Source organism: Schistocerca gregaria, chromosome 2 (genome assembly GCF_023897955.1).
Source record: "Schistocerca gregaria isolate iqSchGreg1 chromosome 2, iqSchGreg1.2, whole genome shotgun sequence".
In the NCBI taxonomy this organism is placed as follows: Eukaryota; Metazoa; Arthropoda; class Insecta; order Orthoptera; family Acrididae; genus Schistocerca; species Schistocerca gregaria.
Window position 1 is genome coordinate 357769904 of NC_064921.1, and position 23614 is coordinate 357793517.

The window sequence follows — 23614 nt, forward strand, 5'->3', positions numbered from 1 at the left end:
CTAATGGTGGCACCACATCCCCAGCATCATTCTTTAGAACATAAGTATGCTGTCGGCCTCTGACAAATCTTGTGGCCCTCAAAAAGAAGGGTGACGACTTTGATTCTTTGATGACCATCAATAGACTTTTATGATGTTTCCGCTCCTACTTCCTTTGTGAGCTAATCTGTCTTGCATTGTAATATGCTACCCTTGCATCTTCCGAAGATGTTCCAGCCATTTTAGCCTCTTTGCTGACCTGATCCCTACAGATTCCCGACGTTCTTCATCGAACCAAGGTTTCCTTCTGCGGTTTGGTAGACAAACAAGCCCTTCTTTTGCACTAACTAATACTGCATTCCGTAACGCTAACCATGCACCTTCTAAATTGTTAAGATCCTCTGATGTTGTGAGGTACGCTAATAAAATCTTTCAGGGACATTGTCCTATAATTTGTGTTCTATTCTCTGTCATTTCTATTAATAACATATGGTAGTTGGTTAACAATTAGTTTTATTTACAGGTCACAGAAAGGTGAGTGATGCAACGAATGAAGGCATTGTCAACGAGGTTCTGGACTTGCCACCAGTGGAGATCTGTTTGATGCTAAAATAGTATGCCAATGATGAACAAGATAGATGGAGTAGATTTGCTTGATCAGCTGATTGGACACTATAGATTCTTCTTTATATTTAGCGATTGGACTCGTAACAACGGCCTTGCCGCGGTGGTAACACCGGTTCCTGTCAGATCACCGAAGTTAAGCACTGTTGGGCTGGGCTAGCACTTGGATGGGTGACCATCCGGTCTGCCTAGCGCTGTTGGCAAGCGGAGTGCACTCAGCCCTCAAACTGAGGAGCTACTGATTTAGTTTTAGTTAACAGCTAATTGTGGTATCGAAAGTACTGTCCATTGAACTCGGCTTGCTGGATTTTCGAATGTTTGAAGATGAAGTCTTGTGATAGAAGGGGAAAATGGAAAAAGTAGAAGAGCCAGGCTTAGCAACGAAGAAGCTGGAAAAACCTTTCTACAGAAAATATCCGAAGAAGACAGGCGACCTCCACCAAATATACCATACGATGCTATCTCCTATGGTAGAGTACCACAATGCTGTAGGTAGAGGTATAAACAGCACGTGTCAAAGAAAATCAAAAATACTGTGATGTTCACCTTTGCCTAAAGAAGGATGTAAATTGCTTTCTGGTTTTCCAGATGAATTTACAAGAGTCAGTTGTATTTAAATGCACCACCTGCATATTGTTTTTTATATGATATCAGTATACTTTATACCATTTTTATGTATCTGAGACCGTTACTATTACGTACGAGTGTTTAATGACGTATTTTGTAAAAAAAATCACTTCTAGCAAGGCTTTCCATAGTAAGCGATTCTGTAAAAAGTGTTAATTATCAATAGCTCATTTTTCGTCCTCAACTACCTCCCAGATACGATGTTCAAAATATTTGACGATGAATTTTTAAGGCAAATATGACAAATTTTAATTTTTCTCAAATGTGACATGAATATCTCCATAGGAACGTGGTAAAGTGCAATTTATTCAGTTTTCAAAATAATTCAGTACTGTAATGATCTTGGGAAGTGTTTTGCTAACCGCAGTCCTTCGCCACAGAATCTTGGCGAGATGAGAATATCTTCGCAAGGAAAACCCCACGGACATCATATGTTGATCACATTTACTGTCGTTAATAGCATCAAAGTGTTATACTTTTTGCCTTAGTTTCATCAGTATCAACATCCAGGCTTCTAAACTTATTTTTGTGTTCCACACTGGATTTGTTGCCCAAGCTATTTTTCTTCTGCGTCTCGCTACCTTCTTCAGTAAATAGTAATAATTCACTTGGTTTTTGGAAAACTGGTGGAAAGGCCAATAAATTAATTTCAGCATTTGATTGTCGGAAAAATCGAAATAAAAGCTTTCTTTTAAAATTAATGCACTTCATTCCTATGGCGAGACAACAGTTTTGCTGAAAGTATGGGTTCGAAAAACAATTTCGTGGTCTTCATCTGATAAGCACAATAAATTTCACACTGTACTTTGAAAATGATCCTTACAGTTCAGTTCCTTTGTGTGTTCATAATTTCGCTTATTGTAAGAGTATGTTCCTTCTTCATATTCAACTGTATCAGATTTCATGGGCCGAGGACAGCCTTAGAATACATCTACAGTAACAGGATAATTTTCAGCTTAAAATATTACACTAAATTGTGTCAAGGAAATTTAAGAAAAAAATAGTCCGAGAAATAAGATAAATATAGTTTATTAATTTTTAGGGAACAGATCATCATAGGTGAAATGTGATGTAATGTTGTTGGCAATTCCAAGCAAAACTTCTGCTATCGTCTGCTCGGCAATGGGTTTGATGGTCGGCCAGAACTCCCCGGAATTCTCGTTCAGCGCCTGGTTTGTGGCTTCACCTAAACAGAACCATACAATTACTTTTCAGTTCGTAAAAACTCTATCGAAATATGTGCGGTGAAAAAGAGGAGTTTATCAATAATGAATTTACATACATGGGGAAAAGAAGCGAGAGGTCTTATGAGATTGCTGGTGCAATTGGTGGATTTCTCGCACATGGTCATTATGTAATTACTAGTACTCTAATTATTTTATAACATTATTGTTATCATCAACAGAATTCTTCAGGTTCCATGCTCATCATCTCTCTATTAAACTGCACTTTCCCACATTGTGGAGCATAACACTTTCTTTTTGTTGATGGATATTTCAGAAGAAAATCGTATAACAGCATGTTTCAGCAAACATACCAAGAGCTTCCATCGTCGGCGGTTTCAAGTATTGAGCTTTATGACACATTACAAAATTATTAACTTCCCGTAAAATTGCTCTAAATTCTTGAAAGGGCGTTATATTTCACCTATAGGTGTCAAGGGTTTCTTTTTTCTGTTGCTGTTTCTGCGTTTAGTTAATTATCGAGTACAAACAATTGATGTCACGTCACGGAACAGTTGTATGCTATAAATAATGGTGATGTTGACTAGTTAGTCTCTGAGGTGTACACGTCCCTCTTTGATCTCTTTGTTACTCCTTACAGTCGCATTTGTAACTCAATCTACTGAGAACTAAGGTGAGTGATGTAATTATGTTAAAGTGGTCACGTCTGTCGCTTCCATTGGGATAAAGTGGGACATAAATAAACCATTACTTATAATTAACATCTATGCCATGACATGACACAATTCGTTTGTGCTTTATAATGGTGTAAACGCAGAAATTGCAGCACCAAAAATATGATCCTTAGCAGTTGTAAGCAAAATATGACTTCCTTTCAGGAAGTTATTAACGTCAGCATTTGCTATTGTTGTGATAGAGCATAGACGTCGCTCTGTCTCACATTGGTATCTTTAGCATAGCGCATCGCACATTCACCTTCACTCATAACACTCAGCAACTCGAGAAAAAGACAGGAATCGAACAAAAAACGAACTTCACTGCCTCCATTGGTGAGTCATAAGTGCGTTTGCTGACACACAACTGGAGAGAGTGGATAATTATAGTTCCCACGAACCAGCTGCCATCTAGCGTGCAATTAAGACTCCTTTGTTTGCACTTCCGCTGGAGTTAAAGCAGAGAGCTTGGCGAAGCAGTTGTAAGAAGAACAGCAGCCAAGAGCCAGAACCAAACCGCGGTTTTGGCATTGCGGCTCAGATACGGCACGTTTTTCCCAGTTGCTTCAAGTGAATGTTTTTGCTGAGGCATTACTCTGTGACGCCGTTTCAAATGTGCTTGGTAGAATTGAATCCCTCGGCATTTCGTAGACCAGAAATTTAGAAACGGAGCGAGGTGGAGTGGGGGTCGGCACACAGGACTCGTATTCTGGTGGTTCAAGTCCCAAACCAGCCACCAAGATTTAGGCTACCATGATTTTACTAAATCGCTTGAGATAATTTCTGTGATGGATGTAGGCCGATTTCAAACCTATGCCTCGCCCAACCCGAAATTCTGACTCATCGCTAGTGACCATCTCGTGACGAGATGTTAAAGCCTTATCTGCACCTTAAAAATATTCGAAACCAGTCAAAAAAATTTAGTCGTAGGTGGAAACTAAAACTAAGAGTGTCTTCCATTGATGAAGTGATTTTCTCTATGTATTGTAAACTCTATTCCCGCCAAATGGAAACTTTGCGAACCTCGTAGTAGGAAAAATATCTTTATTTACTTAGATAGGAACGAACATCCACTTTGATATCAGTCTCGTTCTCTCCATACCAAAAACAGCTACAGAATCAAAATTACTTACGTCGTTTCACCCTGCGGTAAGAAACAAATAAATGAAGCTTACATATAAGTCTCCTCCCTAAACGTTTCAGATGCTCACTCGTCAATCGTAATAACGATTTACTTTTCCCAACACGTACACTAATGAGATTTCGAGCTATCCTTGTCAAACTTTGCATGTTTTATAGTGCTCTGAGTGTTACCGATTAAAATATTTCGAACAGCAATCTTCTGTCCAAAATCGATGTGTCCACCAATTTCTTAAAAAAATCTTTTCCATCAGATCATCCATTTTGTCCGCTTTTTAAGTTGTTCCATAGTTTTGTTCGCCTTTTCTTCTCTCCTCGATTGTTTCGCCAACTTCTTTCTGCAGTATAGGATTGCCACAAAAATGCTATTTCTCATGAAATGATGGCATTTTCACTGGCTCTTTGCCAGCATTGCTTTTCGTCTGGCATCGAAATAAACCCTGAAGTACACGAGTGGTTCAAGAAAGAACATTGGATTGCTACATCTGCTAAAAGCGTTTCATTAATTATTTTATGAACAGGAGTAGACTTAAAAGAACTCTCTTTATATAATTCTGTATCGTTCTCTCTGATAGTTTTGATGTAATTACAGTTCATAACAAGTTTCGGCTTGTTCAGTTTGATCGATGTTCCCCACTTTCCCTTTGATATACGTTGTCGTGTGTTGCACTAGAAATTTATTGCAGTTACATAAAATTGGCTGATGATCACGACGTAAAAGGGAAGTAAAATGATATCAAATAAATCTCGTACTTACCCAGCACCTTGTCTCCATTAAATAGCCCTTCCAAATGGACCTGTACGTGTTTCACATCAATAGAAACTTCAGTGTTGTAGAAGTACAGGTAAGGAGACCCGTTTTTCTTCACTAGCTGACCCTTCAGAACAACATCGCCGCTGCATTCAGCTGAAATAAAGGAGGTGTAAATTACAACCAAACAAACTAAACAATATTAGCAAACATAATAATTACAGTCTCAACGTATCGTTGAGAGGAACTTTATATAAATTAAAGTTATTCTGGATTTATAGGTATTACGCTGAGAAAGTCTACTGAACAAATTTTTAATTTTTTGCCTTCGGTAAAATGAGCCACTGAATAAATAATTTTGAACTTATTAGCTACCATCTTTGACGTATCTAGTGAATCTGTAAATGACTAAATAGAAGAGGACGAAGCTACCCTTTCCTTAGCAATGACCGAAGGCATCGCCTTGTTGATGTAGCTGTCATCTCTTGTCCCTCTGCACTTGATTCAGCACCACGTAATTACTGCTGTTATTTCCGTTCAATACAGTTGGCTCGCTATTTGAGATGCTGCGCCTCTCTCTTACTTTACTACTAAGTTCTTTTTCTTAAAAGACGTTCGTTATGAAGTCCTTAAGTAATATTTGGGGTTCGTTACTTCAGTATTCATATTCTGTATGGTACTAAACAACGTCCTTCGTTCTTTAAGTTTTCCCATTTGATTTTCCTTCAGTCAGTGTCGCTACTGTCGTTGTCCTCCATATCCACATGTCTATTGACACGTTTCTTTTTTCTTTCTTGTTTCTTTAGAGTCCATCTTTCAGAAGATCTACTGTAAGCCAGAAAGCAAATGTTTCTGTAAATTAATTAATTCCATACGAAGGCGGTGTCCTTGTGGTTTGGGACCTTGGTACAAAGTCTGACAACAGCTCAAAGTACATCCGATTTCTAAGAACGCATCCATGCTTTCAAAATGTTTCTGATAATATGGACATCAGTGTTTCGAATTTCGTCAAGCTTTCACTGTACATTTTAAGTCATTATACTTTGGTTCCCTCATGTCATAGGTAAAACTAGTATCATTAAAAGTAACATTAATCGGTTTTATAGAATAGTGCGATATTGTGCATATGTGCTTGTAACATGAGTAATAACATCAGAGAATATTGCCGTGCCCTATACGAGTACATCCGGCAGTGGTAGAAGAAGTATTGTTCCTGTCTGTTTGTTGAGCGCAAAAATTTGCATGCAGTGAACGTGAAGTAACTGAACAGTTGTATGCCCATCAGCTGGTGAAACATGTTATGTTAAGAAAGTACTTCAATCAGAAAAGTAACTTGGACTTAAAGAAACAACAGAAAGAGCCTGGAAAACGACGGCTAAATCTTTTATGCTATGTGTCGCACAACGCCATCAAATTCTAATGACTACATTGCACAGAATACGATCTCAGATAAATTTCGTCTCATTTCGCATAACAGTTGGTGAAACCGTAGCCTGCTGTCGACTTGTGTCAGTTCAATAAATTTGTTTTAGCACTCTACTCACATTTACTTGACACATGTGTTCAACACATGTTTCTAAATCGTTTAACATGACCATTTCAGTCTCAAAATATGGAATATCTTTGAAGTGACAGAGTTTAATTCCAGTGTTTGTCTGTTGGTACTTCATGATTTTATGGCTTCAGTATCGACATACACTCATCCGAAACGGTAGTGAACTAGCGCTGTGTACTAAACATCTTTCTACAAATGACATTTCTCTGTACTCTTCTGCTTCAGGAAGAGCCTGCACGTAAGAGTGTCCTACACATATACCAGGTCACATGCTGCAACAACCTGACAACAGGATCCTTGCCCTCTCACGTGCGCAGTATGTTATTTGAAGATCACTTCCGCGATACCAAATGCAAGGGTTGGTGAACTTAAGGGAACTGGGATGTCAGAAACTTACTTGCGTTCGCAGTTAGTGGTCCTCTTCCCTTCAGCGTGATCGACAACAGCTTGGCATCCACGTCGTAGTCAGCTTCGAAGTACAGGCTGGGAATTTTTATCGCTGCGGAAAACTCGTGCTTTGGTATATCAGCTCTGTAACACGTTTGTACTATTTTATCTATTGGGTTTCAAACACAATGAATGAAAATGAAAAAGCCTTTAATTTTTATTTACAGGACACACATAAATATCTCGACCTTACATAGACAATGAATTGCTTAACTGCAGTCATAAACAAGTAATGTGTCTATGAGGTCATCACTCAAGGAGTTTTTTTACAGTGAAAAGTGCATTTTTCTTTGTGTTTATCTTAGTTATGTTGATAATTTAAGTCAAGGAAATCAAACTATTTGTGACAAGACCGAAAAGATCTCTGGGAAGACTGTAAGGGGCTAAGACTAGTGTAGAAAGGACTCAGATAAATGGGCAGATACATATTTAGAAACTTCCCAGAGTGTATTAAATATCTTAGAGGTGATGCAGGGGGAATTTAGGAACGAATTAAATAACTTCTTGTTGGACAACTGTCTCTAACTCCTTGGAAAAAAGTACGAAGTATTATCAGAAACATACAGCTAAAAATTTAGCATTTGTGATGCCTGTTACAACAATAAAGGATACTAGTTGAATGTGTCAAACTTGTACAAAACGTACGACTAGGAACGTTATTAGACTGAAAACGCACGTGATGCTGGTGATAGTGAAGTGGCTGGCCCCGTGGATTCTGACGTTGGTGCCCACCGCTCGGATGTTCTGTCCCTGGTTGGGGTTGATGGTCAGCTGGGGGATGTACAGGGGCTCCAGTTTGGGCACGTCCAGCTCCGGGATCCCTGCAACACGCAGCCACACCCATCTCTTTTCTGTTGTCACTTAAAACTAACTAAAATACAAAGAAATACTTCCAAATTACAGCTGCTTGCTTTGTGAGAAGCAGACAGCCGTTATGAATAGTTTCGCATTTTATGTACACTGATCAGTCAGAACATAATTACCATCGAACCACTGTCGATATAAACCCCTCTAGGCGATAGCAGCGTCCCCTGAAGAGAGCGTGCTGTCCATGTGTAGAATGGGGAAGACGCGTGATCTATCTGAGTTTGACCGAGGGCTCATTATGATGGCCAGGAGGCTCGGCACGAACATTTCAGAAACTGCGCGACTTATCGGGTGTGGAATGGTGAGTGTCTTCATCACGTGGCGAAACCATTACAGATGTCGGACGTTGTAGGCTGGGCAGACTGCTGAAAGAGGACAGGCGGTGAACTGTGGCGGAACTAACATAGACTTTAATGCTGGGCAGAGTACAGTCCACAGAAGATGCCTAACGATGGGCCTTCGCAGCCGAAGACCCAGGCGAGTGCCAATGTTAGCACCACGACAACGGCAACTACGACTGAAATGGGCACGTGACCATCAGCACTGGACGCTGGTGCAGTGGCAGAGCGTTGCATTGACTGATGAACCCGACACATTCTTCATCACGCCGATGGCAGAGCGCGAAACTGTCGTCTTCTACGGAACAGCTCCTTGACACCTGTATTGCGGGACGCCGACAAACAGGCGGCAACTCCATTATGATCTGGGGAACATTCACATGGTCATCCACGGGTCCGGTGGAGCTCGTGCAAGGCACCATGACGGGCAAGAAGTATCGTCCATTGGTTGCAGACAACGTACTCCCCTTCATGGCGATCACGTTTCCCGACGACAGTGGCATTTTTCAATAATATAAATAAAGAACAGATACCATCTTAGTATATATATAGTTAAGGCACACCGGCCACTTGACCATCTTCTTCTTCTGTGCGAATGCACAAACAGTGCCCGAACTCTTAAGGGAATCGGCAACGCGCCGCGAGTAATGAGTGTAATGGGTGGGGGCACTACGAATGCAGTGCGGGACAATACGTTGAGAATGTGGGTTTCGCGGGAGGCGTGCCAGAGATGAATCCCTGCAGTCGTGCTTTGTGTCCTCGGCGGCTCAGATGGATAGAGCGTCTGCCGTGTAAGCCGGAGATCCCGGGGTCGAGTCCGGGTTGGGGCACACATTTTCATCTGTCCCCGTTGACGTATGTCAACGCCTGTAAGCAGCTGAGGGTGTTCATTTCACTGTAATTTTTCAATAAGTAATGCGCCTTGTCACAATGCCAGAAGTGTGATGGAGTGGTTCGAGTAAAAGACTGGCGAGTTCCTGTTAATGTGCTGCCTCCACAACTCGCCAGATCTGAACCCGACCGAACACATCTGTGGTATTACTGAACGTGTCGTCAGAGTTGATCACCCCTTTCCCCGCAATTCGCAGGATTTAGATGACTTGTATGTGCAGATGTGGTGCCAACTCTCTCCAGCGACCTACCAAGGACTCATTGCTTCCATACCACGACGCGCTGCCGCTGTTATCCGTGCCAGAGGTGGACATACCGGCTATTAGGCAGGTAGTCATAATGTTCTGGATGATCAGTGTACAAAAACCAATGGGCAAAAATTTATAACCTATTTTTCTGAAGCCAACGACAACTTCTGTTAGCAGACGAGGCACCGCTCTCTGCACATGAAGTACAAGACCTCCAATGCGAGGACGAGAGACGTTGACCGCTATGTAAGCAGTGCGGTCGGGCAAACATGGGAAGTGTTTGCACCCGTAGTTCCCGTAATCTGTAGCTAAGCGCTTCTGAAGAGGGGCCCGTTCAATTTCCTCAGCAACTGACACATGTAAACCTGTTGCAGCTGTGTTACACGTGTTGCATAAAATTTTTTAACACGTCTAGATTTCAACGATTGTTATGAAGTGACTTGTTACAACCGTTAAATTAGATCATCTTCAGGCGGTGCTATGGCTGTCGCAGTAGCTCGTCGCAGTTGTCTAATCAGAACTTGCCATACTGAAGTAAGGATAGTGGTTGAAACTGGATGCCTTGTAACAATTATAGCGATCTTGGCGCACTATGCGTTAAACTGGCCTGGCGCTCTCCAAAATTAGGTATGTTAAATATCTTGTGTTACAAGTGCCGTTCAACCGAGCGAACAATCAGAGCATATGACCAAGTCGCATTCGGTCTAAAATTGGAAGAACTACGGGTTTCTAGACTGATTAGACGGTATACTGAAAGTAAGTAAACTTTTTCAAACAGCCCTGTAACTTTTCTATAGCCCATCAGTATTCCTCCTGTTCTAGATTTTACGTGAGACATGGGGCAGGGATCTGCTTCTCGGAGCTATTTCATTTCGTCACAGTGCTTAACGATAACACCGTGAAACCATTTATCACGATACACATGCTTTTTGTGACAGTCTTGTACATTATATAGTCACCGCGCGAGACCAAAAAATAATGTCAGTTTACGCTGAGATTTACTGGTTGACTCATAAATTTTAAATTCTCAAAAAATTTATTTTGTGCTATTCTTCATCAAATTATTTAAAATACCGTAAGGAAGTCATTTGTTGTAGCCAAGTACCCTGGCCCTAGACATGACGAGAGACCCGATCTGTGGCCGACCTTCTGTAAACGAGGTTTCTGCCAGTCGAACCTACAGCGTGATTCCGTGATGATGTAACAAACTTTCTGGTATCACGCAGAAGGGTAAACGTATCAATTTGAAGTAAAAGACGCTGGTTTGGAAACGACCGACTTGAAAGTTACAAACGAAAATCGTTCTGATACCTCTGACAGTGGACCCTTCTACTGCAAGCTTTTAGAAGGAGCTGTGTGGACCAAAAACAGAAAGAAATGAGAACACTGACTGTAAAGTGTGCTGCCAGAACACTTGTTCATGTTTACTACTGTGAAACACTTCTCCTCCACTGAACAAGTATTCATTTTAGAGTCCATGTTCACTACACAGTTTTTCTTGTTTTGGACCATATTACATCCTTCCAAAATGTGGAAAGCAAAGAGCTTTCACTATAACAGGTCCGCTGTCAGAGGTACCAGAACAATTTTCACTTATTTATTTCTACTCGGTCGTTTCTGGACGATGGTCCCTTGCCCCAGCTTGATACATTTATCCTCCTACATCATCCCTGAAAGTCTGTAACATCATCAAGGAATCATCCTGCATATTTGATTGCTACAGACTTTCGACAGGTACGAATGTTTAGCTATTCCAAGAACCACGGATTTATTAAAACATACTCGCATACCTCAAACTGCAAAGTAATTCAATTATTTCTGCAATATTTTAAGATACTTCTTAAAGAATAAGAGGCAGAGGTTGTAAGGATTCGCGTAGTTCTACGGGGCCAGATTAAAATTAGAGCAAGAACCGAAGGTCTGTTCACGTTTGAGATTTCGTAAGCTACAAAATACTACTACGTCCGGTAATTCTAACGTCAAGGGTCTGTTTCTGTTTATCAGATGACCATGTACGATTAGTAAGCCACTGTGAGTCACGAACACGTGCGACACTCCTATCCAGTGGAGCGCGACAGCAGCTTGGAAGGTCTTAGCCGGCATACAGCAGCCTCTGCCTACGCTTGAACATAGGGAAGGCTGCCCTTGCAGTCAGTGTTACTTACCCTCCGCCAGCTTTGGCTTCAGCTTTTCCACTGCATCCTTGATGCAGTTGTTTATGTCTGGATCATTCCTTTTGCAAACAGGGATGTAGCTGGCTGCAATAAAAAAGAACAAAAACATTATAAACGATACTTCATTCATTTTACAGTTAATATTATAACTCCCTCCTTGATTACTGTAAGTAATAGTGGTGTTGTTTCTAAGTCTGCCACATACATATAATCAGCCTTACAAGTAGACTTCGATAAAGATGTTAGTGTGCTACAGCATTTATAACTGTGTTTGACGTTCTTCTCACTTTCCTCATTTTTTTCCTTGTTCATTTCAGAAGTATCCGAAAAGACCGCAACGCAACGTATCGGTTTATTGTATTGTCAGCCACAAAACTGCTCTCTAGCCTCACTTAAGATTCCAGTGGCTATGCAATTGCTTTAACTTTTTCGTTTCTTTTTAAAGTAACTTATTGCCTTTGGGGAACTGTATCTGCCCATGGAAACTTAGACGAGGTGGTCTAATTACAATATTTATTTATGTTCAAGAACTTTTTTTGTTCAGTTAAGTACGTTTAATAACGTGTGTCTGACAGTGGTCCTTGAAACAGAGAGAAGGCTACAATTTGAGGAAATAAACCTTCCACAGCTACACCTATTCTAATACTCATTTTGCCACGGCCAGTTTCAAGGCTTAGGCTTCATTATCAGATGGCCTCGCTCGTTGGAACCAAAAAATAAGATGCCATCGCGATATCTGGCGTTGCAGAAGTAAATCATACCTGACGCCATGCATTTATATCTTAATTTTTAATTAATTTTATACTTTTATTATAATTTTTTTAAATTTAATCTTTAAATAAAGACTCAGAGGAACTTCTCTAAAAGAAAGTGATAATCATGAAAAAAAGTGGTTAAGAAGTAGTCTTGCGAATAGAAAGAATGTGAGAGGAGGAGGAGAAGGAGGAGGATTTTAAACCCTGTCTGTTTCTCCGTTCAAATTTTGTTTAGGCAAATCTCGGGAGCGTTCTTTTCAACAAAGCCATAGCCTACTTCCTGGTCGGTCCCCGCCCAATTCAGCTAGCGCTCCATCCTGTTTTCTTGATTCAAGAAAATTATTCTCCTGGATTTACATAAGTAAATAAACTGCGAAAAGTTGGGTGCTTGCATCGATCTATTCCAACAAGGCAGTGAATATCCTATTTCAAACTACTATGGTACGAGTTTCATTTGTAACTGAAGTCATTTCCTTTTACTTATCGCACCTAAATATGATTATATAATGTGCACTAAAGATTCCTCATTTCGGTTCAGAACGCAGGAAATGTTCTCGAGAGAGTTAAGGAAGCTGAGTTCGCGACGCAGCTAAGTCCTGAGAGGCCCCTGACCTGGCGATTCGGCGGTCTTCCGGGTACCTGCGACTTCGTGACCCTGAGCGGGGGACTCCACGCCAGAGTGCTCTCGAGCCGCCTGGCACTGCTTGACTGTGCTGTGGAAAACAACCGCTCCGCTGCAACTCGCCGTCTCTCCCCCTCCCAACACTACAGCGCACAGGCACGCCGAAGAGTTGGTTGGTTTCACGGGAAGCCTGTCTTTCACGAAAAAGTACGAGTGCTCTTCCTCCAACGATATTTCTTGGTAGTTTATTTCAGAGAATGTCGATTACAGTTATGATGTTGAGTGTCCTTTTCTGCTCTCGGAGAAAGAGGTGCGCCCTGTAGAATGAATAACGCGATTTTTTTTATGGTCTGCATGCAAATGTTTACTATGATTTCACATTTCGATCGCATATTTTCTTGTTGTACATGTGCCTAACGTGGTGTGTAACACAGGCTGACGAAAGCAATGGTAGCAGCGAAAGCTGGAAGTGGCTTAATACCAAGCAACGTTAGGAAAATGTAATCGATTTTGTTGTATACAAGCAGGATTTTTCTTCGCTGCAGTATAAATTGCGTGCAATGTTTTCTTTTTATTTTCAGTGCTTTCGTTATCACCGTATCAGCTCACTACAGTTTCTTGGGCCATCATTCCCAGCTGAGAAATCCAGAGTCGTGTCAGCCCAGCCTCCGACTGAAGTCACGTATGCGTGAGGCTTATGTAGACTTTTTGTTTATCCTGTAGCGCTACAAAACTATAATACTGACTCGATGTATTAATAAACAGTAGTACTGTAAGACTATTTGTTCCGTAAATATAACTGAATTAATATCAAACTATAACAGCAGATTCCCGCCATGTGCATTGCCCTGTTAATTCACTGCCTTGCGTATTAACAGGGTACTTTTCTGTAGTCAATAATTCTATTGCAGTTAATGAATGACGTTGGTCTAGATACAACAGATTGTTATTGGACGAATGCCCGTGTAATTTACGTCTTTTTTACATACCTAAGAATGCTACTAGCTTTATTAAAGTGACGTAGATTTATTGTGCCAAATCATGATTTTTATAAATTGGCGAATCCGTTTTGTATATTCCTAATACCACCCAAATGAGAATAAAAATTCGTTCTGCGGAATTACTTTAGAAATATTTATTTATTCTCTGCCATATATTCTATACTTTTATTACATTCTACACACAATTCTTGATTGTGATTATTTAGGAGTTTATGGCACTCAATTTAGGTAATGTTCAGGTGTACGTAAACTTTCACGAAGCACATGTTATTAATGAGAGATGCAGGGCACCATAATAAGAAACAGTCAGTTATAGGAAAAACAAAAAATCTGCGTTGACTGCTACTATTTTTTTATTAACCATACCATGCCTTTTTAAAGTGATAGCTGTAACAACATAAATTACTTAAAGATCATTTCTGTGGATTCGGGCAAACAGAAAATCGTTTTATTGCACTGTTCATATATAACTTCCGCCATCATCGGATGTTAACATTTACTTTCCAAGAGTATTTTTTCCCACTACGCATTAATCTATAAGCCATCTTTCACACAAGAAAGAAAGATGATTCGTCATTGGCTTACGTATTCACTAATATTATAATTTTTTCCTCACGATAGAAATCCTACAGACAGAGAAAGTTTCGTTGCCTCAGAGATAGAAATGCAGCATATGCATTTTTGAAAATTCGTTAATTTTTCAGCAACACCTTCGCTAGTGAATAAACTACACGTATGAAGTCTATGACTTAACATACATTATTGTGGTAAGGCGCTAAGCGAATTCAATAATTCAAAAGGTAATTGTATCCTCATTTCTATATCAGTCCTTTACTATATTGAAACACGAATTGTGGCAAAGTAAGTTCACGGAATCAGTAGTAATAGCCAGAACTTCGAACCTTAGGTTAAAACTGAAGGTGAAATGCGCGCGCGTGTAGTTTGCGTCAGAACCGGTTACCACGCGTTCAAGGCACCTACCTCACGTCCTTAACATCTCTAGGTCCAGACCAAACCGGCTGCTTGCTTCCGCAAATCATACTCCGTTTCTTTACTTCTGGGACTCCTTATTTAAGAACGAAGAATTAGTGAATCTTGGCCGGAAATTCGTAGGAATGGGCTGCAACAAACAATTATAGAAGGAAAAGTGGAAGGAGTGAGAGGAAGAGGTAGATATAGAATTTGATTGATGAACTACATTGGAAGTGAACGAACACAGAAACAGACGAAGGAAGATGCTGAGAACGGGACACGACGGAGAGCCTCCAGTTGAAAACCGTCCTAAGACAGGTACGCTAAAGAATAAGAGGCAGAAGAAGAAAAAAAGGTAAGTGGAATGCCTAGAGCGAAAATTGAGGTGCTGCTGAATTGCAATCATACCTGGCTTTATTGAGCAGCAGTTAAATGGAACAGAGTGCAGTGACATCACACGGATTACAACATATTTTCTAACGTCCCAGCAGTCTCGTAGCCTACTTCATAATGTGATTGCAGAAGAACAGTTCCTTCGATGAGACACGTGGTGACCGGTCAAGCTGTGGAACAGGAACGAGACTCTTAACAAATCTGTGTGAATGAAAACATTTCTCCAGACTGGCTGCCATAACGCGGATTAAAGTACCGCTTTATTTAGCTTCAATTTATCCCACATAGCAAGAGCGGCAGAATATTGTCAACCAGGCCGTGTAGCCGTGGCAGCTCATTCAGTCCAAGCTCTTCAACGCCGCATACATTAAATCTGTTGCGGATTACAGTGCCACGTTACCATGTTCCACTGTCCAGCAGATGCTGTGCCGAGAATCACCGAAGTTGAATGAAAATGTTGATAGTTTGGATGGAACTTTACCAGCGTTCAAATGTATGTCATTAATATCCTATTGTGTTCACCCGGACATACATTAACCTTTGTTTTATAGCTGCCCTAGGAAAATTACGTGAATTACGTTATCGTTGGGCAGATATGGAACATCAGTGACTTTATGTTTCGCGTTGATTTTGGCTGAACGCAAGAACTGGTATATTTTATGCTTGCATTGAATGGTGCAGCCTTAACGTACGTAAATGGAACATATTGCACATACACAGGAAAAGAAATTCACTAACTTACAAGTACACTATTGACAAAAAGCTTCTGGAAACAGTATCCAGCCTTAATGTACGTAAATGTAACATATTGCACATACACAGAAAAAGAAATTCACTAACTTACAAGTACACTATTGAGAAGAAACTGCTGGAAACAGTACCCACGGTAAAATATTTAGGAATAAGTATCGAGCGCCTTAAGTGGACTGACTATATAAAGCAAATATTAGGAACTGACTGAGATTCATAGGAGGAATCTTAGGGAAATGTAACCCATTCACGAAGGAAGTAGCGTACAAGGCACTTGTTCGACCGGTTCTTGAGTACTCTTCATCTATCTGGGATCGTTACCAGGTGGAACTGATGGAAGTGATAGAGAAGATCCAACGAAGAACAGCGCGTTTCGTCACAGGATCGTTTAGGCGTCGCGAGAGCGTCACCGGGATTCTGAATAAACTCAGTGGCAGACGTTACAAGAGAGGCGTTGTACATCACGCAGAGATTTATAATTGAAATTTGGAGAAAGAACGTTCCGAGAAGAGTCGAACAACAGATTACTTCCTCCCGAGTACATCTCGCGAAATGACCACGACCACGAAAATTCGAGAAATTTGAGCTAGTACGGAGGCTTAGTGGCAATCATTCTTCCCACGAACCATCCGTGAGTGGGAAAAGAAAGTGGGTATCACTTAGTGCCACCAGAAGTACCCCCCGCTATTCTCTATCTACATCTACATCTACATCCATACTCCGCAAGCCACCTGACGGTGTGTGGCGGAGGGTACCCTGAGTACCTCTATCGGTTCTCCCTTCTATTCTATTTCGTGGCTTGCGGGGTATGATACATGCAGATACATAGACACACCAGTGCTATTGATTTTCTAAATTGTTACATTTTAGATTGTGAATTCACACCTTCGGTTGAGCTGGTCTTTCACAAGCAAGTCTGAAAATAAGCTTGTGTAATTTCCACAAAAATCGTGTGGATTAAATTCTATCAGTAGTACAGGTGCGTGAATTATGCAGTAATATAATAGTAAAGAAATGTAGTTACCATCTTGTGACTGGTCGCCTAGCGGTTATATGGCTAGACTTCAGCCCTCGACGCTAAGGTTCAGTACCGTATAGAGACGGGAATATTTCCTCGTTCGAGTCCCTCCACGACGGTTTCAGATCCACTCAGCCTGCGACCAAGTGAATACCGGGGATCTTTCCCAGGGGTAAAAGGCAGCTTGGGTGATGGGCTCACTATCCTCCCCCTCCTAGTGCCACGACGAAGAGAGGCTGTATGTATAGTCACACGCCACAAACTTTAGCTTTACTTATTTTAGTTACTATGCTAAGGGTCCAGATGCATACAGACAGAGGACAACACTAACAACCAAGACAGCGCGTCACAGAAATGCTAGAAAGCCTGAACGGGCAGGCAGTTGAAGGTAAACGCCAGTTATGGCACGAAAGCCCACTTACAACACTGCAGGAACCAATACTGAGGAATCGAGGAATAGGCTGCAGGTCTATACGTATCGCTCCAGTATATACAACGAATGTAAGATTATGTTCAATACAGTGAGTACAAAGGAATTGTAGGCATCTTTACAGTATTCCAAACGCTAAAGGAAAGGTAAGAAACACTCCTGGGTGGTACTATGCGAAGTATCCTTCGCCATGAGTGGTTAGCAAAGTAGATGAAGATCTCTGAAGAGTTCAAATCACAACACGGTGTCGGTATTAATGTAGAGCCCCCCGTGGAGTTGGTTCCCACCAAGCGAGCTAATGTTTGGCGAGCAGAGAGCAGAGATACTCACGGATGCTGCCTGCGACGGCAACGGCGACGGCAGCGGCGAACGCCAGCAGGACTCGCACCGGGGCCATTGCGGTGGGCAGTACAGTGCAGAGCCGCGGCCGGCCGCCGCTTTATATTGCGCGCCACAAGGACACTCCAGCCCTGCTCCGCCTGCTTCCTCCCAGGCCGGCCCGGAGCATCCCACAACACCCGCAAGACGCGTCACGCCGCGAAGCCCCTGTACCGCAGCAGCCGCCACAGGTAGGCACAACCACCTAACAATCCCTTTGCAGATCTCTGTAACTTTTTATACATGTTGGTTCAAAAGTAAGTACATATATTTCGTTGGCGTAATGCAAGCATCAAGAAAGTGAAATCTTAAGTAAAACTTTCTTCTCAAATTCTTTTTTTTTTTTTTTTTCGAGTTATGATCCATAATGTCATTTGTGTTAGGCATTACGCCACGGGCCAGTACAGGCTTGCATATTGACTGATTTTGTTTACACACCACTCTACACGGCTCCGTTGATTCTGGCACGAAAGGTCTTTGTTTACTTGACTTCGGTGTGGTCCGTTGTACTTCCGGGTGATCAAAAAGTCAGTATAAAATTGAAAACTGAATAAATCACGGAATAGTGTAGATAGAGAGGTAAAAATTGACACACATGTTTGGAATGACATGGGGTTTTATTAGAACCAAAAAAATAGAAAAGTTCAAAAAATGTCCGACAGATGGCGCTTCATCTGATCAGAATGGCAATAATTAGCATAACAAAGTAAGACAAAGTAAAGATGATGTTCTTCACAGGAAATGCTCAATATGTCCACAATCATTCGTCAGCAATAACTGTAGTCGAGAAATAATGTTGTGAGCAGCATTGTAAAGCATTCCGGAGTTATGGTGAGGCATTGGCGTCGGATGTTGTCTTTCAGCATACCTAGAGATGTCGTTCGAGCACGATACACTTGCGGCTTCAGGTAACCCCAAAGCCAATAATCGCACGGACTGAGATTCTGGGGACCTGGGAGGCCAAGCATGACGAAAGTGGCAGCTGAGCACACGATCATCACCAAACGACGGGCGCAAGAGTTCTTTCACGTGCCATTTGTCAGACATTTGGTGAACTTTGGATTTTTTTTTGTTCTAATAAAACTCCATGTCATTCCAAGCGTGTCAATTTTTACCTCTCTATCTACATTATTCCGTGGTTTATTAAGTTTTCAAATTTGTGCTGACTTTTTGATCACCTTCCATATGGTGCCGTTCTAGTGTAATGGCACCAGGCGTGCCATATACATTCATTCTGTCGGTAGTTCATAGGCTGCTGTCATTGTGTACGGCACGATGGTGTACTAAGACGGTGAATACGCAGATTGCACCTCCTTTGAGGAGCAGCAGAAGCGTGAAACAACGGCTTACGGAAATGTTTCCAAACAGAACAGTAGCAAACCGTCAGGCTCTCACAGCTGTGGACAGGCATTTAAGGGGGGGTAGGACGTCAAACGGGCCGACTGGGAGCAGGAGAGGCAACACAGGACATTTTAATTTCTACTGTCTATACTTTTACAAATAAATTCATAAAACTTTGTCCTCATGACCAGGAAGGATTCAGGATTCACACTCGTAGCAGCGGAAGGACAAAAACATAACAATTTTTTTTTGCATGTGAAATTTCTTCATTTTTTCACTTACTATTGGCTGCATTTGTTGCTATAGGTACACTTTTCTTCATAAGTAAGAGAGACTGTTCTATGAACTTTGCACAGCATACTAACCATACTTCCAGGTGTCTGAAACTCTAGAATATATTTAATCTATGAAAAAATGAATGAGCTGTTACGTTTCAAACTTTATGTTTAGAAAAAATCAAATTTTGTAGTTAATTATCTCAATTTTTACCACAGTTTTTAATAGATTTGGAAAATTCTAGAGTTTCATACACCTGTAAGTATGGTTTGTATGCTGGGCAAAATTCATCAAATAATCCCTCTTACTTGTGAAGAAAAATGTACCTATAGCAACAAATGCAGCCAACAGTAAGTGAAGAAATGTTGAAATTTCATATCTAAAAAAAAATTATTTTGTTATGTTTTTGCACTTCCACTGCTATGAGTGTGAATCCTGAATCCTTCCTGGTCATGTTGACAACGTTTTATGAATTTATTTGTAAAAGTATAGACAGTAGAAAATAAAATATCCTGTGGTGCCTCTCCTCATCCAAGTCGGCCAGTTTGACGTCCTACCCCACTTAAGGGAATTACATCATGAGCCAGTACAGGCTATGGCGTCTCATGTTCGCCTGCAAATTGATTGATTTTGCTTCTGTTTATTTGACTTCTTTACTTGACTTCTGTGCGGTTCATTGTACTCTATGGCGCTGGTGTAGTTCAGAAGCACCAGACGTACTACATACAATGACTCTGTCAATAGTTCATCGAGTGTAGTCGTTGTGAACTTTGCGACGCTGTTTTCAAAAGGTGAATAGCGGTTCGCACCTCCTTTACGGCGCAGAAGAAGGCGAAGCAGGAGAAGCAAGACGACGGCATATGGAAATGTTTCCCAAGAGAACAATACCAAACCATCAGCTCTTCACAGCTGTGGACAGGCGCTTAAGGTAATATGGCGTTCGTGGAGCACTACAGTTAGGTCGATCTCAACTACATGGAATGGGTGTTGAGAAGATCATGTAAACGGTAGATGGAGATTCGACCAGAAGTACCCGCTGTATAAGTGCCTCTCTATGGGTTCCTCAATCAACTGTATGACGACTGCTTCCACAGACGGAAATTCCACCCAGTTCACCTCAAAATAGTTCAAATGGCTCTGAGCACTACGGGACTTAACTTCTAAGGTCATCAGTCACCTAGAACTTAGAACTACTTAAACCTAACTAACCTAAGGACATCACACACATCCATACCTGAGGCAGGATTCGAACCTGCGACCGTAGCGGTCGCGCGGTTCCACACTGTAACGCCTAGAACCGCTCGGCCACCCCGGCCAGCCCATTTCACCTCAGAAGGTACAAGAAAAAATGTTCACATGTGTGTGAAATCTTACGAGACTTAACTGCTAAGGTCACCAGTGCCTTAGCTTACACACTACTTAACCTAAATTATCCTAAGGACAAACACACATACCCATGCCCGAGGGAGTACTCGAACCTCCGGCGGGACCAGCCGCACAGAAGGTACAAGAGCCGACACTAGTAAACTATCCTAGACGGCATAATTTCGAGCGCTGTGCTACTGAGCCACTGTTCGGTCGTGGCGTACTGTTTACGGATGACAGAGTCTTTATCCGTACAGTATCGTGAACGCTTATAATATTCACGTGCGGGCGTAAGAGAATCCTCGCGTAACTGCAGTACGAAGATATCAACTCGTTTGGCAATGAACATTTGGTGCACTATAGTGGACAATCAGTTTTTCGCGCCGCGTGTTATCCTACAGCGCCTGTTTGGCAGATTGTATCGACAGTTTTTGGAACGTATATCAGGTGGTTTACTTCATGGTGTTCCGCTCCCTGCACGATGCAACTTATGGTTGATGAACAGCGGTGCGCCTGCATGTTTCAGCACGGAGACAAGAGAGTATCTCAAAGTTGCTCCTCCCTATAAGTGGATACGTGGTGCAGAACCAGTTGCTTGGCCCGCGAGATCTCCGGATCTTAGCCCCCTGAACTTGGGCCGTCACAAGGAGCTCCTGTATGGTGAAGAAACTGAGACTGTAGCACAACTACACCGGTGAACTGAAAATGGCCGTGCAACTACAAAGAATGAGATAAATGGAAGGTGCAACATTTCACAGCGGTAAGACTTTCAGCACGTCACTGTCTTCGTTTACATTGTCATCATGCTGAACATGCTCTGGGATAAACGTACAGTATGTAGTTGTGTTGAATTTCGGGTCCCTTCGTCTCTTTGCTTTCTGAGAAGGATTAATTTTGTGTTGCTTGTATTGCACTTGTGATCCCTACTCCACTGCAAAGCTCGGAAATAAAGAAGTTCACACATAACTTTATTTAACATTTTGCACTTGTTTTGATGCATAAATTACACCCACGAAGCGCGTACAGTTACTTCTGAACCACCGTGTGTACGAGATGCCCCCAACATTTCCTGAAATGTGTATGGCCAACGCTCACAAACGATAGTAGAATCGAACGCCAACAGAAACAGTGTTGGTATACCAAGCGGCTTGGATCTAAGTACACGGGTTTCTGTTGTTGGCCGGCAACTTTCCATTGTTGCGTTTGCTTGTGTTAGCGATTTTGCAGTGGCCGACCTGAGAAAATAGCATTTCTGTATCAATTTCTGTCAGTGCAGTCATTTGATAATTATGCTTTGAACCACACAATAACGAATGACTGGTTTAAAAGTTTTAAAAATGGCCAATGGCCAGGCATCGGTTGATGACGATGATGAATATTCGGGACGACCATCTATCGGAATTATAGCAGAAAATGTCAATGCTGTTCGGAATGCGGTTGTGGAAGATCATGGGCAGACCATCCACGACATGTGGTGATGTCCCACTGCAGCTAAGGGAGGATGTGAGAAGAAAACGTCCAGAGAGGTGGCCCAGGAATGACTGAGTCCTTCACCACGACACAGCTTTCATATTGTAGCAGTTTCTGGGAAACGGTGGCTCCTCCTCAGTCACAGTACTCACCCCGACTTGGTTTCTTGTGACTTCTGTCTCTTTCCCAATTGAAAATTATAGGACAAACATTTAACACGCTAGAGGAGATCCAAGCGGAATCGCAAGGGGTATTGAACACTCCGATTAAAAAGTCTTTCAGGATGCATTCCGTGCGTGGCAGGAGCGCTGCGATCGGTGTCTGAGCATCCAAGGGGGCTACTTTCAAGATGTCAGTAGCGAATAAAAATCTTGCGTGGTGTTATTGTATTTAGTGTTACATTTCGGGAACTATTGAGTTACACCTCGATGTTTAATTACGCCAAGAATCGTTTCGTGCTTTCGCCCATCTTCGATAGACGTAATACATTTATACCTTCGTCAGTTGCACGCCTTTATTGTCTGAATTTTGTACGCTGCAGCCACTCTGTGAAAAACTGAAATTCATTTAGCTACCATTTTTCCTGCTTTGCATATTTGGGTCTAGTTATTAGTTAGGTATCCACCTCTGTAGCCGAGGTCGCTAACGCACTCTTGTGCGTTAGGCTCGACGCGGAGGTAAGCCGGTTCGAATGCTAGAGGTAGAAAATGTTCACTGCCATTATTTGGCCGACAAGAGGCGTTGAGGTGGTGGCGTAAAGATCCCGATCACTAGTCTTCTTGCCAACGTCCTGGATTAAATTTCAAACCTAATATCAGTATCTCGTGAAGTGAGACCACGTGACACTGTTAATGGTGATGCGTCCGTCGGATGGGGACGTCAGCTCGCCAGCCACCTTGGTACACCCTCTCCCTTCCCTTCGTCAGCAGCAGAAGCACAAATCCCACACCACGCTGTTCAAGCACCCATCACAGTCAGTCACGCGACACAGACACATACTTGGCACTTCGTACCAAATCAGAGGAAGCCAATAGTAAAGCATCTCCACTAGGGCCTTTCCTTACGACGGCGATGCAGTATTCCTGCATATGTTCCCCTACTCTCATTTCCCTGAGTATAGAATTACTTTGACTATTGAACAATTACGTTTCTTTACTTTTGTTCTGTAACTTATAGCACCCAGTTTCACCTTTATAGGGCGTAGTACAAACACCTTTAATCTCACTGATGTACTGATGAAGTACAGCATTTGGCATGTGACCGACTCATCCTTTTGTTTACATCAGGCGATACATCTAGAAAAAA

At 41.9% G+C, this 23614-nt stretch overlaps 1 protein-coding gene and 1 pseudogene across 1 annotated transcript; one reads left to right on the forward strand and one right to left on the reverse strand.

Moving 5' to 3' along the window:
- Positions 1-688: 688 nt before the first annotated feature.
- Positions 689-806, forward strand: LOC126337176 (5S ribosomal RNA; annotated as a pseudogene).
- A 1437-nt stretch (positions 807-2243) lies between these two features.
- LOC126337061 (protein takeout-like) lies at positions 2244-17890 on the reverse strand. Its single transcript, XM_050001389.1, has 6 exons — positions 17810-17890; positions 11530-11622; positions 7697-7841; positions 6971-7104; positions 5025-5174; positions 2244-2416 (listed from the first exon to the last, which is right to left on the reverse strand). Exons 1-6 carry the CDS (start codon positions 17874-17876, stop codon positions 2262-2264), a joined length of 744 nt encoding a protein of 247 aa, XP_049857346.1. The 5' UTR covers positions 17877-17890; the 3' UTR covers positions 2244-2261.
- Between the last annotated feature and the right edge of the window lie 5724 nt (positions 17891-23614).